Source organism: Dermacentor albipictus, chromosome 4 (genome assembly GCF_038994185.2).
Source record: "Dermacentor albipictus isolate Rhodes 1998 colony chromosome 4, USDA_Dalb.pri_finalv2, whole genome shotgun sequence".
Lineage (NCBI taxonomy): Eukaryota > Metazoa > Arthropoda > Arachnida > Ixodida > Ixodidae > Dermacentor > Dermacentor albipictus.
In genome coordinates, this window is record NC_091824.1 from 36670068 (window position 1) to 36690966 (window position 20899).

At 45.7% G+C, this 20899-nt stretch overlaps 1 protein-coding gene across 5 annotated transcripts in view; it reads right to left on the reverse strand.

Moving 5' to 3' along the window:
- Positions 1-20899, reverse strand: part of LOC135919869 (E3 ubiquitin-protein ligase Arkadia) — an 82458-nt gene that overhangs the window by 54950 nt on the left and 6609 nt on the right. For all 5 annotated transcript variants that reach the window (XM_065453850.2, XM_065453851.2, XM_065453852.2 and 2 more), the window contains exons 3-8: positions 18363-18471; positions 16955-17635; positions 16371-16607; positions 13603-13759; positions 8042-8428; positions 1883-2165 (exon numbers count right to left, since the gene is read on the reverse strand). In XM_065453850.2, coding sequence (XP_065309922.2) covers positions 1883-2165; positions 8042-8428; positions 13603-13759; positions 16371-16607; positions 16955-17635; positions 18363-18471 — 1854 coding nt within the window. The remainder of the gene's footprint in view (positions 1-1882; positions 2166-8041; positions 8429-13602; positions 13760-16370; positions 16608-16954; positions 17636-18362; positions 18472-20899) is intronic.

Genomic DNA, 20899 nt, shown 5'->3' on the forward strand with positions numbered 1-20899 from the left:
GTACGGCCGAAGAAGTGATGACCGAAAGTGTACAATCAGTTCAACTATACAGTGTGCTGAACTTGGGAAACGCTAACATCGCCGTATCTTTTGATGGTTCGTGGATGACAAGTGGACACTCATCCCATATAGGGGTAGATGCAGTTGTCAAACTTTTCTCGAGGCTCGTGCTGGACTATGTTGAATTAAGCAATTTTTTCACTGGCTGCGAGCGGGGACCAAAGAAGGATGACCCAATGTACAAAGCTTGGAGGGCTAGCCATTTATGCCAAAAGAATACAGACAAGAAGGCTGGAGAAATGGAGGTGCAAGCTGGCTTTCTACTTTTCGAGAGGTCTCTCAAGAAAAATGGCCTTTGCTAAACGACAGTGTTATCTGAAGGCGACAGCTGCACTTTTCTTTCTTTGCAAGAGGCCGATGTCTACGGTTACATAAAAATTGAAAAAGAAGATTCTGTTAACCACACGTGAAAAGCGTATGGGCACAGCCCTGTGCAACTTGATCCCGAAACACAAGGGGACAGAGAACCTTGGTGGCAGAGGAAGGCTTACGAGTGACCTCACAACAAAGTTGAACTATGGTTGGGTGCTGAAATCGCACAAAGGAGATGTAGAGACAACTCACAAGGCTGTGATGGCGACTTATTACCACATTACGTCTAATGATAAAGTCGCTAATCACAGTCTGCGCCCAAGGCGAGTCTACTTCCAAACACCGGTATAATTTGCCACCTCATGCGTGCAAAGCATTGCTTCCAATTTATGAGCGCCTCTCGGAAAGGAAGCTTCTTGAGTGGTGCCAGAGAGGTAAAACTCAGAGCAATAATGAGAGTTTACATTCCATAATCTGGTCGCTTGCAACAAAGCATTGCCATGCATCACTATTCACTGTAGAAGCTGCTGTGGCAGAGGCAGTGATGCGATTCAACGCAGGAAACAGGAGGACATCGGCAGCAATCCTGAACGAGCTCAGCCTGAATCCCAGCCCAACGAGCAACAAACGGATGGCTGAGAAGGACAAACGCAGAGAAAACGAATGCGCTCGGAGTCATTCCTTGGCCGACAGTGTTCAAGAGGCACTGAAGAGACGACATTTAAACAGCAGCAGGCAATTATACCACACTCCTGGTGGTTATTAGGAATGTACGTGTGTAAATATATGCAAAGCATCTGTTAAAATTTCCATTAAATTTCGTGCTGTTTGTTTCTTGCATCTTTCTCAAAACGCAAATTTTTGGCTCCATGCAATATTGAGGCCACGATATCTCAACACCTAGAACAGATAGAACTGAAATTCTTTTTGCAGAATGAAGTCTAATGTGTACTCTATGAAGGATAGCAAGCAGATTTCTTACCTTTCATTTCAGAAATTCATTATTTTGCTACATTTTGTGCCACATGGTTGCCACATTTTGTGGGCTTACATTCAATGGGCTGAGAAGTATCTATTAACGGTCACATCAAAAAAGTGTTTGCTATACTTCAATCCTTACTCCATATGCTATCTATCCATGCCTTACAAATAATTTTTTTGTGTATGTATATTGAATTGAGGCTGCAAGCAAAGGAAATTAAATGTTAATTACCTTAAGAACTAATGGAGCTACACCAAAACTAAGTACATATTTGAAATCAGTGCAAAAAATAGCTACGAGACTCACGAGTTTGATTGGTATGGATGGGACAATAAAAGATTATTTATATAGTAGTGTCCCCCCTTAAAAGGGGAAAAACACCACACACTGTAGGAGCACTACAGACATGAGTCTGGATGGCAGATGTGGTTAGTACGCAGAGGGGGCCACAGGCTTTTAAACAAGTTCCTCCTCGCCTCACCCTTCGCCCCCATCTCAGCTCCGGCACTGCCTCAGGCTTTTTCTCACCATGGTGCGTGCGCAGGAGTCGCCACTCTCAACGTTGCAGTGGACATGCTGCTGCAGTGGTTCTGCAGGAGCAGCGCTCCCATGAAACCGGCAGCTGGCAAAGCCAGAGACCAAGCTAGAAGACGTGGGAGGCTGTGGGGTCACCCCGTACGGCTGGGCGGGATACCCGTGCATGTGGCTGGGGAGTACCCGGCTACCCCCCGATGGCGGCAGTGGGCACGAGGGGAGGCCCCTGTGCATGCGGACGAAGCACGGCTCTCTGCTAGGAGGGAGGGGACGTTCACTGCGCGCAAGAAATCCCTTGTCAGACACACTGCAGCAGGAGAAAGCAAACGCAACCTGTGCACAGAAGGACAGTACTTGAAACAAGTGAGCCCTTTTCTGACAAGGACTTAGAAAAAAGCAAAAAGAAGACAGTTCAGTGCAATGAGTGCCAGTTCGTTTGCAATTATGCAATGAAAACAAAAATACACGAGTACAACACGGCAGTCACAAATTTTTACAGCTGTTGCTGCATCACACCGCCTGCGATGAAACAAATTCTTTTTTTGCAGCATATTCACTCACAGGCGACTGCCACATTTATTACATCACTTCTGTTACAAGGCATTGACAATTTCCCTGGTGATATTCTCAGGGTTTGGGGCTGGAATTTCGTACTGGAGAATCTTAAAGAATGTGCGTCAGGCAAGTGTTTCCATATTAGTAGGCACTTAGTGGCATAATTAGACAGCATAGCAGGCATATTAGTAAGCAAGTTAAACTGTGAAAAAAATGGCAAATACAATTATAAGATCCTCGCACTTCTAATTTTCATCAATGTGAGATGCAAAGCACACCATAAACAGAATTGCTTTAAATGCTCAAAAACTGCTCCCACAATGACTCTCGCCAGTCTCAAACATGCAATAGAGTGCATTGTTCAGGCAATTAAGTGCACGCATGTTTAAACAGCAAAATTTACTAATGAATTCAAGCATGCTGGAAAAAACAACTTTAGAGCCGGCACGCTTGCCGACATGCAGCTTACGCCACTGTTGTTTCTGCAGGTTTTCGGTGCTTCCTGGACTGTGATCGCACATCAACCGCTTGGTGGGCGTGCGGTTAATCCGTGCTACCCCGAGCAATCTTCTGACCCATCATGGAACGTATCGACAATCGACGCAAGCTCATCGCTGTACGAAGAACGCTGCAAGGCTCACTGGGATGGTTTCTTCGACCATGACGTCGACGGCAGGCTCGTCGAGCATTGCGAAGCACGTGACCCGGGACTGGCCTATATAGCTGCACAGCACCTTGACTGCGTGGGATTTAGAGCCGGCACGCTTGCCGACATGCAGCTTACGCCACTGTTGTTTCTGCAGGTTAGTACTGTTCACCTAAGTGAAATTTCTAAAGCAGTCATGGCGTTGCCGGCTCTTCCCACGCGGGCGTGTGTTGCATCTACAGCGCGAGTACAGTGCAGTGGACGTGATAGACGTTTTCGTTTGGTTGTGAACCGAGTTTTATGGCTCGTTTTGCTCTTGCTTCTTTCCGGCGACATTGAGCTCAACCCTGGGCCTTTTGATAAAGGCGAAATGGATTTCTTAAAGACGCTACAGGATACTATTATGAATAAGTTAGAAAACATTGATGCCAGGATAACTGGTCATGATGCCAAAATGGCTGAAATGGACAGCAAGCTTGACAAAACCCAAGACCAGATAGGAAACGTTACGAAGCTAGTACAAGAACAAGCAACTGTAATTAGGGATCTAAGCCATCAAGTAAGAATTCTGCAAAAGAAAAATGTAGACCTCGAAAACAGAAGCCGTAGATCGAACCTCGTGTTTTACGGGATAGATGACAATGATCGGTCCAAAACATGGGAACAATCTGAAGCCTTGGTAAAGGGTATCTGCGCTACAAATTTGGAAATCGAACTGCAGTCGGTTTAAAGGGCACATCGGGTTGGTCGTTTTTATGAACGGAAGAAAAGACCTATAATTGCAAATTTTTCATCCGATAAAGAAAAAATGGCCGTTTTGAAGAATGCAAGCAAGTTCAAGGGCTCCTCTTACAGTGTAGAACAGGACTTTTCATTTGAAACTCGAGCAGTGCGAAAGAAACTTTGGGAATACGGCAAAATAAAGAAGGCGGATAAGAAAAACCAGGTTAAGTTGAAAGACGATAAACTGATCATAAATGGCAGAGCGTTTACATGGGACGATGAGAAGGAAGAAGTTATTGCCCTGTCAAAACGGTGACGTACAAAATGATATTTGCTCTATTTATCGTGATTTAGTTATTGCGGTGGTAAATTGCCGTAGCATAGTCAACAAGATAGATGAGTTTGCCGGATTGGTTGAGTCATTAAAGGCAGATATAGTGTTTGGTACTGAATCCTGGCTAAACCCATCCATTACTGATAGCGAGGTCTTCCCCTGCAACTATACTGCTTATCGCAACGACAGGCCGGGTCATGGCGGTGGTGTTTTTATATTAATTCATTCGTCCCTTTCGTCTTCGATGTTGAACATCGGTCATGACTCGGTCGAGTCGGCTTGGTGCACAGTTACACTGGCTAATAATATTTCATTGTCACTGGAGCGTTTTATCGTTCACCAAGTACGGATTTCAGTGTTTTGGAAATGCTGTACGATATCGTTTCGGAGGTATCTGGCCAAATAATACTGCCTGCGGGTGATTTTAACTTACCCGACCTAAAGTGGGAAAACGGTACATGCGAGTTAATGAGTGCAAACCGTAATAATCTAGAAATGAGGAACCTGGTTGATAGCTTTGGCTTTTTTCAGTATGTCGTCGAACCCACACGAATTAATAGTACCCTAGATCTTCTCCTTTGTAATTCGCCAAATTTAGTTGGTAACGTTGATGTCATTCCAGGTATCAGTGATCATCGGGTTGTGGTTGCAGAGATCAAAACGAAAGTACAGCGCATAAAAAAGTGCATCAGCAGAAAAATTTTCTTTTTTGAAAAGGGCGATTATTCATCAATTTCTGATAAACTTCTTGATTTTATTCCTGTTTTTGAATGCTTTGCGGAGGAACATGAAGTAGAATTTTTATGGAGCACATTTAAACAAAAGCTGTTTGGCGTGAAGTTCGTACCAAGTATTGAATCGGCTAGACTCCAAAAGCGTAAAAAACCGTGGATCACCTTTCGTGTATTGAGGTTAATTAAAAAACGAAGGCATGTGTTTCAAAGATATAGAAGAACAAAAACACACGCGTGTTTTAAAAGGCTACAAGAATTAACACGCGAATACAAAGACCTGTCGAAAAAAGCAAAAGAACAGTATCTTAAACGATTAAATGACAAAATGAAAACAAATCCTAAACCGTTCTGGCAATATTTGAAGGGATGTGGGTCTGATCCTGTTGGAATAAATGAAATTATTTACAATGAACGTATTCTTTCTGACCGATGCAGAAAAAGCGACATGCCTAAACAGATATTTCCAATCAGTCTTTCTTTCTCAATCTGCATGCAGCCCGAAATCATCCAAAAGCAACGTTCCTCTTATGAAACCAATCGAACTCAGTGTTAGCGGCATTGAATCTCTGCTCAAAAACCTTGATGAAAGTAAGGCTATTGGCCCCGACGGTATCTCTCCGAGAATTTTAAAACAGTGTTCTCACGCCATCTCGCTTTACCTTTATTTAATATTTCACAAGTCATTAACTACTGGTCAGATGCCACAGGACTGGAAAATTGCAAATGTAGTCCCTATTCACAAAGCAGGCTCTAAAAAAGAAGTTACTAATTACAGGCCTATCTCACTTACCTCGATTTCGTGCAAGATCATGGAACACATAATATATAAGGCTATCATGGAACATCTAACGGACAACACATTGCTTACAAACAGACAACATAAATTTCGCAAGGGGTTTTCATGTTCGACACAAGTGATTGAATTTTATGATGACCTGGCGTCAGTGGTTGATATGGGTGGACAAATAGACTGCATATTTCTGGACTTCCGCAAAGCATTTGATACTGTCTGCCATTCTTTACTACTTCATAAACTTTGAATGCTAAGTATAGATTCTAGTGTTTTTAGCTGGATAAAGAACTATTTGTCAAGTCGCCGTCAACGTGTGGTCCTAAATGGTACTACTTCAGATTATCTTGAGGTCACATCAGGCGTCCCGCAAGGATCAGTTCTGGGGCCTCTTCTTTTTCTTATATATATTAATGATATTAACTTAGGTATTGATTCTAACATGCGGCTTTTCGCAGATGACTGTATTGTGTATAGAAAAATCGATAATGAACATGATGTTCTCAAACTGCAGGCCGACCTAGATCGTATTTGCGAATGGTGCTCAAAGTGGAAAATGAATTTGAATACCGGAAAGTGCGTCCATGTGCGGTTTACTAAGAAGAAAAAAGTAATCGATGCCAGCTACAGTCTAATGAATAATATATTAAGTACTAAATCAGAGACTAAATATTTGGGCGTAATGCTGTTGGGCGACTGCTCTTGGCGGGCACAGGTGGACTATGTAGTTGGCAAAGCGGCAGTTGCTCTGAATTACATTCAAAGAAATTTAAAATGCGCAAATTCTAACCTTAGAAGCACGGTGTACCTAACCTGTATACACGACCTATTTTGGAATATGCTTGTACTCTATGGGACCCGTCACAGATATGTCTGATAAATAAACTAGAAAAAATACAAAACAGAGCAGCCAGGTTTGTCTTGAGTAGGTACGGGAGGAGGTACAGTTGCACAGCAATGAAAACAGAGCTCAATTGGGAGTCCCTATCGTCTCGCCGAAAGAGGCTGCGGCTAAAGCTTCTGTATGAAATATATCACAACAAAACTGGAACTGATAGGGAAATGTGCTTAAAACCGCCAAACCATATATCGGCACGCACTGACCACCAGTGCAAAATTAGAGAATACCGGGCTAGGACGGGCCTGTATGCCAACTCTTTTTTTGTAAAAACTATCGCTCAGTGGAATAGACTGTCATATGAACAGGTGTGCAGTGAGAATCAAGATGTATTCTTTTCATGCTTGTAACCCCCCTGCTGTAACGCTGTCGGGCTAAGCGGGGATATGTCTGAATAAAGAATAAAGAATAAATCTCAATCAAATATACACTTGCTGTTCCTGAAAGGATTTCTACCAATTTTAAAAAATCACCTCTGGCAGATAGCACAGTTCTAATCCTTGAGCTGGATTGCTAAAAAAGGCAGACATTATTTGCATGAGAAATCAATATGCAAATTGACCAACTACTAAAATTCACTCATTACATTTTAACTGATCTTCACAGCACATATTGCAATTTACAAATTGTAGTTAGGGAGTTTGCAAGGCAGATCCACTAAGAACAAATTCTCAAGATGGCACCAGTTTCGAGATGTTAATTGCCAAACTTTGCAAAGAAATACATTGGTAGTCCAGTTATTTTCGTGCTTCAATGCATAAAACATCACCTTGTTAAGAAAGTGGAACAACAGCGCACTTTTGCCGCAAGTTTGATGGCACATATCTGGCAAATTTTGTCCCCTACAGAATTCTTTCTAGGTGGTTGTTAAATTTACTGGAAAAGCACGCTCAATCAGCGCTGCTGGGAGCTTCCACAAGACTTTAGGAACATTGTGCAAAGTTGGAGGTGATGCAGTGAGCCAAGAAAATGAATGCTATTACCGCGAACAAATTCAGTCACAAACTGATGTTCACTGATATATTTTTCTATTTAAATCCTTTTCCCATTACATTCTATTAGAGAAACCAGGTGATAGCTTTGAAGGTCTGGGCACAGGTTAAGCATACAAATGTAACAATATAAAGCACCCAAGTTGTATGTGTGACAGTTCAAGACATGCCACGGTTTTAGCCGTACAGTGGCCTAACAAGACGTTCAGCATCCTGTTCTTGCTTTTCTTTCCTTAAAAGAAAAAAAAAAGCTTGCACACAGTACCCCAAAAGGTGTTAATGATTTAGAAATATCTGAGTGATTAGGGACCAGGAAGACTTCCGAGCCTACTGCCTCGGTTTCAAGAGTTCCCACAAAGAAGCCAATTGGGCACACATATTTCGATGACATATGGTTAAAATGGTGATGGAGAGTGAGTAAGTGACTGCAGCGTAACACTGCCCCACAGATGGCACAGACAATCCCTAGCCGTGTACTCACCCGCACGGGTGCATAGCGTTCACGTGCCCAAAGTGCAACGCGGAAGATGGCGCCGAGGAAAACGTTGGCAACACAGGTGACCCTCGTCCACCCCTGGGCAGACCAGCCCCGTCATTGGCACTGCCGTTTGCGGCAGCACCACTTTCTTCATCCGACTGCGTCAAGTCCACAAATGCAGCTGCTGCGGCACCGTGACGGGAAAGCCCCCGACTGTTGCCGCCGGCGGCTTGCTGTGCCAAAGAGTGCTCCAGAGGTCCTCTAGACATTGGGGACCGCCGCGATGCATGGCGTGACAAATCGCATGCACCGCCGTGGCTCGAACCAGAAGTGGAAGGGTGTCCGCCGCCATTGCCAAGTGCCTGACGTGAGGCTGGTCGACGGTAGTTTCTACAGATGGGAGAAGGGAGGGAAGGTAAAATAAAAACAGAAAGAGGAATGAAATATACGCACGAAGCTTGCTAGACCATTACTGTCACATTGCCATTTCAGCCCCAAAGGAACTGCCAACAGTTGCTCCAGAACTGGTTCTGCACCCATCACTATACCGCACGCAGAGTAAAGAGAAGAAGCAGTGCGCAAATGTTCCATCCAAATCAGTTAGTACTGGATTTGAAAGACACTTACTGTTTGAAATATTCGCACCCCTAAGAATTGCTGCTGTCAGTCCTTTAGGTCAGCTTCGCCGCTGCACAGCCGTGTTATGCGGCAAAGCATACGAAAAGCAAGAAGGGGGCACTGTCATGGGGCCCCTACTGTTGCTTCTGGCTACCCGACACTATCAGCTCAAGTACCCACAACGTGCTGCCGCTTCATGCATCCGGAGAACACCAGCCACCAAGTGTAAAACTCTGGCTGCTAATTTGGCTAAGTGCTTAAAAACGTGGTTTCCAAACTACAAATCTGACCAAGTTGCAAACTCGACAATGTTTTTTGGACCATCATTTTAATGCAGTTGGATACTGTTGAGACTCGGGGTTCGAAGACGTGGGATCCTCTTTCCTTTCGGAGGAGTGAGTGCACGTGAGGCTGGGTTCAATATTCAGGATGTAGGACAGACACGTATATATTTACTTAAGTACAAGAAAATGCAACAAAATACAGAAAAATTGATGATAAAGTGGTAGTCGCTGATCATTCTCGCCGTCCATAGCTCCTTTCATACCTTGCGTGATCATTGTTTAGTCACTTCCCCCAATCCGGTGCCAGGGGCCAATGACATCAGGTCCCACCAATCCAGAGGTAGGTTGCCCTTTTCGCTGATGCCGATCGTATTCTGAGAGGTGATGGCCGGATCATCGCACTAAGCAAGTCTCTGGCTTGGACACAGCAGTTTGTGCTGCTGACAGGTGACAGCTGTATAACTGCTAATTGCTGAAACCTCTCATGAACAAGGTATTCCCACGCTGGTAATGATTCATCCGTGTCGAGAACCATTTTGACGAGGCCGTCGGCCCATTCTCCATAATCGTGCGAGCCGTGACCGCAGGGTGTTGAGGGGTGAACGGCCGAACACAACAGTACCAATAGGATGCTTCAATGGCAAGATAAATAGCCTGGCTTTAGGATAAGCAAAGACAATTTGATCACAAAGTAACCCAGGTATGTCATCAACACCTACATATGTACGACCACTATCTTACCCATCCATTACCTATGTTTTTCTCATTCATATGTATTGGAAAAAAAACGTGAAAAAAAGCCTACCAATGTGGAAAACATACAACCCGATGTCACTACAAATTCGCAGCCTCTACTGCAGCTGACATCCACGTAATGCAGAACATTGCGTGAAGCAGCACAGCAGGAAACACCAACACACGCGTGCCGAGCTTGTGGGGCCTGAGCGGCTAGAGACGCAAGTTGTCGATTTCGCAGCTTCTGCAAGCTTACGTTTACACTGCTCGGATTCGGCTTGGGCCAGCAGCTCCTTTGGGCGGGGCATTTTGGAAGTTTTGACGTGCCCGCTTCACAACAATCGTTGTTGCAGCATGGAACTCCGACGGATGCGTGAAGATGGCGGGGCTTGAGCAAACCGAGACGCCCTGCATTGTTTCCCTATTGTGTAGCGCATCGAGATGGCAACAAGAAACACACCAGAATACGATGGCGCCAGAGCGAAATATGGCGCTCACTTTGCACCGCCTGCAGCTAGGAACGGCACCACGTTTGGGTTATTGCCCATTAAAAGCATGCAGTAAGCTTCCTATGCCAGAAGCACTGCAAAACATATAGGTCAAGATGCTTATCATATAGGGTTGGCATTGACAGCTGTGAACAAAAGTTTTGTTGGTACTAGCAAAGAAAGCCGAATGCGTGCCAGCATGGCACAGGCGCGTGAGTATTGTGGGGACGCTGCCACAGATGCTCTTGATCACGCGTGCCTCGTGCCTATTTTTCTTCGCATGGGATCTAGCACTGGGAAAATATATCATACAATTGCAGTTTAGCAATGTCATGAACGTTGGTGCTGAAAGATCACATTTTCCAGGAACGTATTAACCGGTAAAAGAGATGTGTATATAGCCGAACTTCGATCTAACGAAGTTGTACTTGCAACGAAAAACGTTGTTAAATTGCAACTTTCGTTAATTTGAGGTTTTAAAGTTTTAGCACTAAAAGCAACTTCACGAACTGTCAGAGCATTTTTGGTGGATAACACCTTGTTAGTAAGCAGTAAGCACTTATAAACAAACTGCAGGAAGGTTGGGTCACGATAGCACAGTTATGAGCAATAGCGCGCGCGGTGTCGACATAGCTTATGGCATCCAAGATTTCCATGTGTTCCATTGCACGGCACCGTAAATCTTGGATGCCACAGCTGACTGCACTTAATGCTCGCAGTGGATGCCTACAAATTAAAAACAAGTGTAAAAAAGTACGGCCTGGAGCACAAAAAGAAAGTCACAGTTTCGTCAGAAAGGTGGGGCACTGATGGCGATAGCAATGAGGGCCAACTACAGAAAGCAAGCTTCGTGGCTTTATCAGTGTCACGCGCACTCAAGCTAACATTAACAGATCTCACTCGATGACCACGAACTTGCAGTCACAATGCGAGTGAGCACTTCACACAGTGTTTTGGAGACTCGAGATTATGCGACCGCCAACAATAGACGAGTGGGAATAAAGAAATACGCGTGAAGGCACCAACCATTTCGGCTCGCCCTTTGCATTTTCCGCAGAGACATTACCTCCAAGATACCACGCATGGCTGGCGCACGAACACGCCCGAGGAGGAGACGCGCGCACTAGGAGGAGACGGCAGATAGCCGTGCGTTCCCGCCCACTTCTCCCTTCACGTGCTTTAAGGAGGGATGCGGGGCTAAAATACCGATTTTCGGAAAAAAAATGTGTTGTAAAGCTTGAGTTGTTTTGGATTGCTGGTTTAATGGAGATTATTCTCACCAGGTTTGGTTGTTATCGGAGAAGTAGAAAAGAAGAAAATGAATTTTTTTCACGACGCGGTGGGGCGCATTTGCCGTCGAAGGCGTCTGTGAACGCTCTTTTCAAGACGCGGCCGCGGTGCGGGCAAAAAACCGAACGTGAAGTGAATGCCTGTGATAGAAAGTTTGTTTTTCGCGCTGTTTAGTGATGGAATACTTTCCATCGAGACTATGCAAGGCAACTATCGAAGAACTAAAAAAGAAAGGCATATTACTGGCCGCAGAAACCGAAACAGGAGCTCGAACCGAAGCAGTGGGTGGCAAACCGAAACAGGAGCTCGGATTGGCGGAAATGTACCACGTGACCACCCAACGCTGTTTTCGCGCCATTTGGAGTCGTTCCTGCTTTGGGTTGCGCTCGACGCTTGCTATGTGTTGCTATATCTTCCTTCTGTGAGCTTATTGCGATCATCGGGTGGCCGGTGGTGTGACCCAAAGATGCCCGCAACGAAGTCTTCGACACGGAAAAGCTTCGGGAAGCGAAAACGCACGACGAAAGCGAGAGGCCTAAACAGCACTGGGTGACCGCCAGCAAGTGAGCGTCTGCCTGTGCGTTCGCCAAGCCCAAGCCTGCTGCCGGCGGCTGATGCGAACCCTACAAGCTCCGATGGTGGTTCGTCACCTATGGAAATGTCTACTGGTTCTGCTGATGGTGGTGAGAAGCAACTGCCACAGAACAGCGTCGCGTTGAAGATGAGGGCCCGACCTATGGAGCAGGGCACTTCGATTAATTTTTTTTTTACCACAAAATAAAATAGCATGTTCTCAAATCTTTGAACTCATTTTTCTGAGTTTGCACTTTTTGGGGAAACAAAACCGTTAGGAAAACAATCATTTCTAAACTACATTGCCAAAAGATGCTTTCAAGGTGGTTTCTAGACTGAAATTTTCTCAGGAACAAGATAAGATACTTTTTAGGGTGCTAAATAGTTTCTAACGGAAAATATTTTGAGATGTCTGACATGTAATGACAACAAAAAAATTGAACTTTGTTTTTAGATTGATGACATTTTTACAGAAATTGCATAAAAAGCATGCGAGCGGTCTTATCTTGCACTATGAACCATCTAGAAGATATCTAATTACAAACAGTTGATATATCTCCATTATTTTTGAAATGATAGTTTTCCTAAGCTGAGACACATGATTGCTGAATATGAGAGCTATAACTTTTTGTCTGTTTGAGCTAGCGCATTGAAACTTTGAATATATTCTAATGAGCAGATTATAAACAGTCGCTGAAAATTTGATAAAAATTGATGCAGTAGTTCAAAAGTTGACTCTTGAGCCTAGCATCCCCCCTTAACACGTTAATGCACATTCACTCCCTCCCCACCCCTCCTCTGCGCAGAAGTAATCGTCAGCTCTGATTTTTCTTCTGGCCCTGCCAAGCTGCCGCGCACACCTCTTCAAGTTGCTTACCAACACGACAAATGGCACAGCGGTGTTTCCTGCCTGCCGCATCACGGTGCGCACGCTTTGATGGCAGCTCTGCCGCTCGAACTTTTCACATAGGAGGACGCTAGAGGTAACTTTTGCCTCGGCCAACAGTGTTATAGTTTTTTGCTAGATTTTCTAGCCATACAGACTCAAAATACATGCCTGAAATGACTGAAAACTTCGTTAAATTCAAACCAGGTCGCAAAATTACTCCGTTAAATCACGAAAAAAATGCTTTATTGCACCTAAGATTGGGAGATTACAATAGTTCATAACATCATGAACATCCTTAAATGAAGGTGCGCTACATCGAGGTTTGACTGTAAGTATTAGGACATTTTTTTTGTGTTCTCAATCATGAACGTTAGTGCCAGGATATTGTACAAAAATGGATTGTATCAATGAAGTTCTACTGTACTATACCCACATACTACCCATGTGCTACCTATCAATCCCATGCTTGTTCAATCTCCATACTTGCAGCATCCGTAGACACTAGCACCTTCTATTTCCCTCTAGAATTTTTTCCAGGAAACTCTATGCACCAAAATACTATGCTGTTAATGTTGTCTTTCTTTTTAAGGCTTTTTCTATCTTATTTTTTATTTTTATTTTTCAGAACAAAATATGAGCCAGGTTCCACTTCAGGCCAAATGTACAACGGCACTTAGCACCTCTCACCTGGGAAGCTCCACACTGACGAGCTCCACACTGCTGCTGTCATCATCGTCATCACTGATAAGGCAATCCAGCTGGAGATCCGGCGCCGAGGGCCAGATGCAGTCCGGGCCTAGCTGCCCAGGCTCTAGTTGGCCTCCCTCGGCACCCTGAGATGTAACTGGTCCCCAGATAGAAGAAAGAAGGGGTCAGCCTAGCGCATGCAGCCCATCTAGCAACCAGCATCAGCTTACTTAAAGGGCCCCTCACCAAGTCCTGCCATTTCGAGCTGACAAGCGCCGTACATACAATGTGCACTAACGATCGTACATGCTAAGTATTACATCAGTACGCGCTGCAGAAAGAGCTAACTTTCAAACTGAACGCCGTTTGCACTTCTCCTTGCGGGCACCGCGCTCCCATCCGGAGAGTCGACAAATATCGCACAAGCGCGCCTACGTACCACTGCTGGTGGGAACACGTAGCCCACGGCATCACTCCAATGAGTGGCCCACCACCGGTGCCTCATGAAGTTTGCGGCACAGGCGCAATCAAAGCTATTGGCAAGAAGCCCGTGGAGTCATCTGCTATGGCGAGTCGTCTGCAAAGGCTTCACGAGTCACCAGTGGTGGCGCTCTGCGGGACGCTGCCACAAGTTCTCGTGTTTCCGCTACCAGCGACCATACTTCTACATCACACTGCTGTGACGTCGCTCATAGTGACACACGGCTTCGACAATTATTCAAAGCAACATCTGTTATTTGTGTAATCTATTGCTTCAATAGACGATTAAAGTTTAGAGAAATAATAAAACACACAAACCGAATGTCTGGGAGTTCTTGTTTTACTTCGCACCGCAGCAAGAGAGAACTTCCGCTGGTCTGCTTGTTCCCATGTTTTCCAGTCACAGAAAATGAAAGTATGTCGTTTTCTACCGTGTTCCAGCATGCGATCATGCTCTGTGATCCGCTTGTGTCTGCCTCAGTATTCACATAGCACCGACTTGTCCCACTAGTCGGGTGTTCTCGTGCACAACGCGCAAAATCGTGTGCTGCGCAAAACGAAACACAACAGCTCGCTTGCGACACCATCAGCAGAAGTGTGCCGCACAGCAAAAAAGCGACGGAAAAAGGATCAAGGCAGCACCCATGACGATCATGTGATCATGCGATCTTCGAGCTCCAAACACAAGGAGGGAATTTCACTTGCGGAGGCTACACGGGGCAAGTGAAGAGAATGTGTCTCTTGGTAGTGTGGCTTTTGCCTCTGAAATCATGGGTTTGCGGCACTGAATCACTTCTATCTCGGCTAATAATGAACCAAATTGAAAAATTCTTACAGTAGAATGCTCCCTAGAGGGCACGTAACAACTTCCAGCCCATAACCTAAATTTGATATGTGGCCTGGGGATGGGCCCTTTAAGCTTACCACTGCAAGCCTCTTCCTATCATCTAGCAGCCGTACACCAAAAAGGTTCACCTTTAACAGTTAGCACAGCAAAGTCTGGCAAGCATAGGAGATAATGCCTCATGAAACACACAGCAATGGGAGACAAGGACAACAAAGGGATAAGCAACACTGTTTCACAATATGAATATCCGCCAGTATGCCCAACTTTCAGTTTCAATAAAACAGATGCACCATTATCATCATCAGCCTGTGTGACGACTTCCTGTAGCCATCTCCATCCTTCCTACCTTGCATAAGACGGTACCACCCTACAACTGTATTACTCCTCATCTATCTGACGTGACCTGATGCTACGCTGTCCTCAATTGTCTTTCCTTTACCTTTGCACCTAATTCCATTACTCTAAAAGACTACCAGTAATTTGTTCTACGCATAAGGTATATGACATGCCCAATTTCACTTCTTGCTCTTAAACCTAAACAAGAATATCAGCTTCCCTCTTTGCTTGCCAATCCATGCCAAATGCTGCTGTACTTAGGCGCTCAAGTGAGCAAAACCCTTTCAAATATCTTCTTGTGCTGCTGGCTTATGAGAAAGCGATAAAATAATATTTCCCCTAAAATTCTGTCCCTGAGCTGCCCATTTACAAGCACGGTTTTGTATTCTCCCTGCATTAAAAAAATAATTAAGAAATGTCTGTCCAGTACTGCCCACCAAAGCAGGAACTGTGCCAACAACCATCTGGGACACTGGTCACAGATTGTTCAGTATATTAGAAAACCGAAACAATCAGATCAGTTACCAAATTATTAGGAGTAGCTCCTTGCAATACTAATGTGAGTGCACTCACATGGGCCTAACTTCATAATTCCTTTAGTTCAGCTCTTTTCTATTCAATTTCTCATTTTGACAGGCCAATGACAGCGACAATAATGGAATGCATGCCAATGACAAAAAGGAGCAAGAATGGAGATAAAAGGGAATGACTTATTACAGAAACTCAAGAGAAACAAAAGAACAGCAGACGACAGGTAACAGAGTTAAGTATCTCTCCTCTGCTTTTCTTTTGCTGAGGATGGATGGATAGAGGATGGATGCCAACCACCTAGACAGCCTCACATTTCTGAGGCACGTTTTCATCTTTCATGGGTAAAGAAGCTCCACAGAAGAACAACAGCCAAACAACATACAGGAGAGAGGCTCTAGTGCCTGCTGTTTGTTATTCAAATGCTATTTGTGATGTGCTGTTCTTTTGTTGCACTTCTCTTGCTGTCAGTGATTAATGTCGACCAATAGGACTGTCTCACACTTCTGCTGCCTGCAACCACAACAAATCCTGTGCCCTGGGTGCCACACAAAAATGCCTAAAACACACAGCTTACTCGGCTGATCCCTTGATGACCCCCTGCGGTGACTCCGATGCTCCCTAACAGGCCGATTTTCCAAATAGCTGTGATCTTCGCCACAAGGATCCTGCGACAGTGGCCTAGACTGATGGGCAGAACGGGGCCTGGGTGGGGTGACAATTATGTCGGCATCACTGTCACTTTCAGATGACGCCTTCGTAGCCCTTCTGTAAGCTCCACCCTGCTGAGCTGCCCCGGCTGCTGTTTCTGCACCTGAAAGAACACAAAACAAAACAACCAGGATATAACTGCCAATTTTACAAGCACACGAATTGCAGGAGGAAGGCAATGAAGACTAATATGAAGCCACTACCCGAAATATCGGCACAAATCTGTATTAACCACTTCCTGCACCACAATTTATTTTCACAGCCTTTCAGTGAACCAACTGTAAAGCAAGCATGCATAACAGGGATAAAGACTAAAGCATAAAGGAAGAAAGCAGAGCAGGAACACAAGGACTGATGGCATTTCATTCACCTCTGCCTTTAAACCGATCTGTGTTTCAACACCGACATCAGAAGTGCAACGTGCTTCACATTAATCCGGCAAGCACTCACTCGGCGACGGCGACACGCAGCCACTTCTCTGCTCAGAGCCACACCTCTCCTCACGCCTGCCACCAGACGCGCCGTCTTCGCTCTCGGAGCTCCGCCGGCGACCGTCTACCTTCCGGCACGATGACACGGAGGCAGAGCAGGACGAGGGCAGCTGAGGGTACACCTTGCGTGGCTTCTCCTTTTTGCAGTGGCTGCTCTCACCCTCGCTGAGCAAGCGCTTGCGGTGGCGCGCCTCGGCACTCTCAAGGCCCCCCGCCGACACCAGACAGGGCGAGGCAACGTCCGGCGAAACCACGCTCGAAGTGTAGACGCTGGTCGAGACAATGCCCGGCGTGACGATACTGCTTGGATGCCATTCCTGGTTCTGAGGAGCAACATTCGCGGCAGACAAGAAAGCCGTCGCACTGCCACTTCTCGGGGCTAGCCGAAGGTCCATGCGAATGTCAGTCAGGGAAAGGAGCGGGTGAGGAGGGGGCGCAGAGAAGGGGGAGAACTCCTGCGGTGCTGGAGGGGGGGTGTAAGGGGAGTACGGGGGAACCGCTGGTGGTGGAGAGGTGGCGCGGCGATAGTTACAGCGGCTGCCACGGAGACTTCCGTGGTCTAGCCGAATGGATGCACTGTCGGCATCTTCGTCGGCAGAGGCAAAGAGAGGAGAGCCACATTCAATAGGCATCTCGGGAACTGCAACAGGGAGACAGAAACAAAACAGCGCCGGTTGAGAGGCAAGAAGGCATAGCTGCAGCAGCGGGGAAAGAAGAGTGGACAAAGGCACCCAGGCTAACCTCCAAGCTGAACACAGCCCAAGCTGGCATTCACACTCTGCATGCACAGAAATGAACTGCACACAACTAAAGCCCACTACCTCAATGTCAGCAGGATGCAAACCATTGTTATGAGCAATTGCAATGTCAACATAGAGTGCCTCGCGAAATCGCACTTCAACTACACTACTGCTCCTTAGACACGGGCTGTATTCTTGGTTGATCACTTTCGGAGGGAGAATTATTTACTCAAGGTTTTGCGTGACCCCAATGAAAGCACTATGGCATCTTTGCCGTACAGTGTTCCTTACACAGTGCCAAGCATGCCATCTTGTCATAGTACCAGGAACGCTATTGTTCATAAACGCACATGCTACGCAGAGTCACAAGAAATTGTGCAAAAGTGATCAGTCAAAAATCCCCTTCCGGCTCTTCTGTGCCTCTGCTCAGGCTTTAAACTAAAAAAGTGAACATTTTAACATTAAAAGCAGCAAGTGTTTTTATTTGAAATGTCTGAAAAATGCGTTCTGCATTCTTTTTTCAAAGACGTGCCACTAATGCCGATGGTCGCGATCAGCAAATTCAAACACCTGTCACCACACGAAAGGCAGTACGCCAAGGCAAAAAGTCAAATGCGTGTTCTGTACCATTTGGCAGTTCAGCCGACGACTGCGTCACAGTGGCGCCAAACGCAGTCTCAAATATGGACGACAGTGAAGGAGGTGGACTTTCTTCAGCAACCACTTCTTGGGAGACCTGTAATAACATTTTACCTTAAGAACTTCACAGTGACAACTGCAAAGAGTTTCACTATGATAAGGATTTATTAACAAGAAACATCATTGGCACACATCTGCCTTAGTGTTGGCAACTTCTTTTTTTCGATGTTGCAAGGGTGCAGCTTGAAAAACAGAATTTTTGGCAAAAAGTCACTATGAGATAACAATGACTTTGTCAGGTTTCTTTTATTTATTTTGTTTTATTGAGTGAGCAGCACAATGGTTGCAATGCCTCACAGGGCGAAGCAAAGGCATTTGTCATGAATTTTATTCCAGCCAACATATATAGTGAAGCACTGCACAGGCTTACATTGCAACTGCGTAATTTCAGGCACAAGCTGTTATGTTGTTAGTTGATCGAGTAATTATTTTAACTGTCCACCGTAACAAATTATTCGTCTCGTTACTCAACATGGCTGTGCCTCCACGACGAGCTAGAGCAGTGGATACGCAGTGTGCACTGCGTGAAGTTTACCTTCGCTGCTATCGTGGAGCTTGCATGCATGCACCTCTAACGTGATCACAGCTTTCCTGGTTGCAGTTCAATTTGCGTCCCACTAGTTCAATTTCTTTTTTACTATGCTTCTACCTCCTGGCTCTCACCATAACCGATTCTTCTCTTGACTCTCACTTTGCTCATCTCCTGTCACGAGTGACAGGGCCAATCACGTGTGGTGAAAAAGGTGTGAAAGTGCATGTGAAAAAGACGACAACGCCACTCGGTGAAACGAAGCTGGAAGCATTTATTAGTCAAGGAGAAAAAAAAAACTACTGAACTGGGACACCTAATGCGTGAAGCACAAGAGAAGAGGAAGAAAATGAAGGCGAAGGCTGCTGAAAGGGGCATTGCTTGCATGGACTCAGAACAGGGCAGATGCACCTCTAGCTGTGCTCCGGAGACGGGAAGGAGCAATTTCAGGGACCCGGACCGGACATTGGACAACCTGGAGATGGTCGGCAGCAGATACAGGTCCTGAGCCCTGGCTACGTCACCGTGGCATTGCTCCACGGGCCTGGTCAAGCCCCACATTTCCAAGACCAGCCACTGTCCAGCGTCACAGAAGCAACCACCTGACCACGTCAGCGGCACAACGCCGCACTGGCCAAGACCGCATCTTGTGCCACGCTGGTCTCCGTAGAGAGCCACAACCCCCATCTCTTGTAACGGAGGCTGATGCCTACTCCACGTCAGAACCACGGCGGCCGGCATCTTATGCCCCGCTGGGCTAACATCCGACACTACTGGCAACGGTCAGAACGTTCCAATTTCTGGTGGCTAAATGTCACTTGTTCAGTTGAACTGAAGAACATTATATAGCTGAGGGAGTTCTTCGTCTGTGCATAGGATTTATGGTGTGCGAAATTACCTTGCTGTTCGTTTTTCTTACAGGGCCCCTCACCAGGCCCCACAGCAAATTTCAGTTATATGCTGGAAGTTGTTACGTGTCCTCTAGGGAGCGTGCTGCTGCAAAACATTTTCAAATCGGCTCATTATTAGCCGAGATAGAAATATTTCAGTGCCGCAAACCCATGACTTCAGCAAGCGGGCTCAACTGCCAAGCAAGATGCTCTCTCCACTCGCCCCGTCTAGCCTTCGCAAGCGAAATTCCTTCCCAGCGTTCTCCCATACAAGACCTTGAGGATCGCGTGACGCATGCGTCACAGGCCCCGCCTTCATTTTATTTTCTCCTCGCCACTTTTTGTTTTTCGGCGCTAAGCATTTCCGTTGACGGCATCACACAGTGCACGATTTTGCACGATGTGCACAAGGAAACATGACTAGCCGTATAATTCAATGCTACACTAATACTGAGGCAGAATAAGCGGATCGCAGAGCATGATCACACACTGGAGCACAGTAGAAAAGGGCATAGTTTCCTGCTGCGACTACGTAGGCGCAGGGTCACGTCTACGTCACCGTCCGGCTTGGAGCCCGGCAGCCAAAAGCAGAAGGAAAAACGGTGTTCGGTTTGAAATTTCAGGTCTTTCCGTGGCGCGTAGTGATGCAATAGTTTGGAGAGACAATTGTTATCGATCAATGTTTGCTCTGCGCTTCTAGCTCAACATGGTCTGACCTGGTGAGGGGCCCTATAATTAGAATTGTTTCTTGCAATAGAAATTTTTTTGATATGTTTGCATTGTGTCTGTTTCTGTTTCTGAAATGCTGAAATTCGTCACATCCCTGCACATGCCACTTACATTTACGGCACTCACCATTTCTATTTCTCTTATAACAGCTCAAAGTATCATGCAAGATGCTTGCCTGATGCACTTTACGAAACAAGAAAGCGATCCTGAAAGTGGTAATGTTGGGGCCAAATGCCCGTCAATCTAATCAGTGAAACTGCACATACTTTCCTGATGTTCCCAACTATTCATGCTAACCAGTCAGCGTGATTCATATT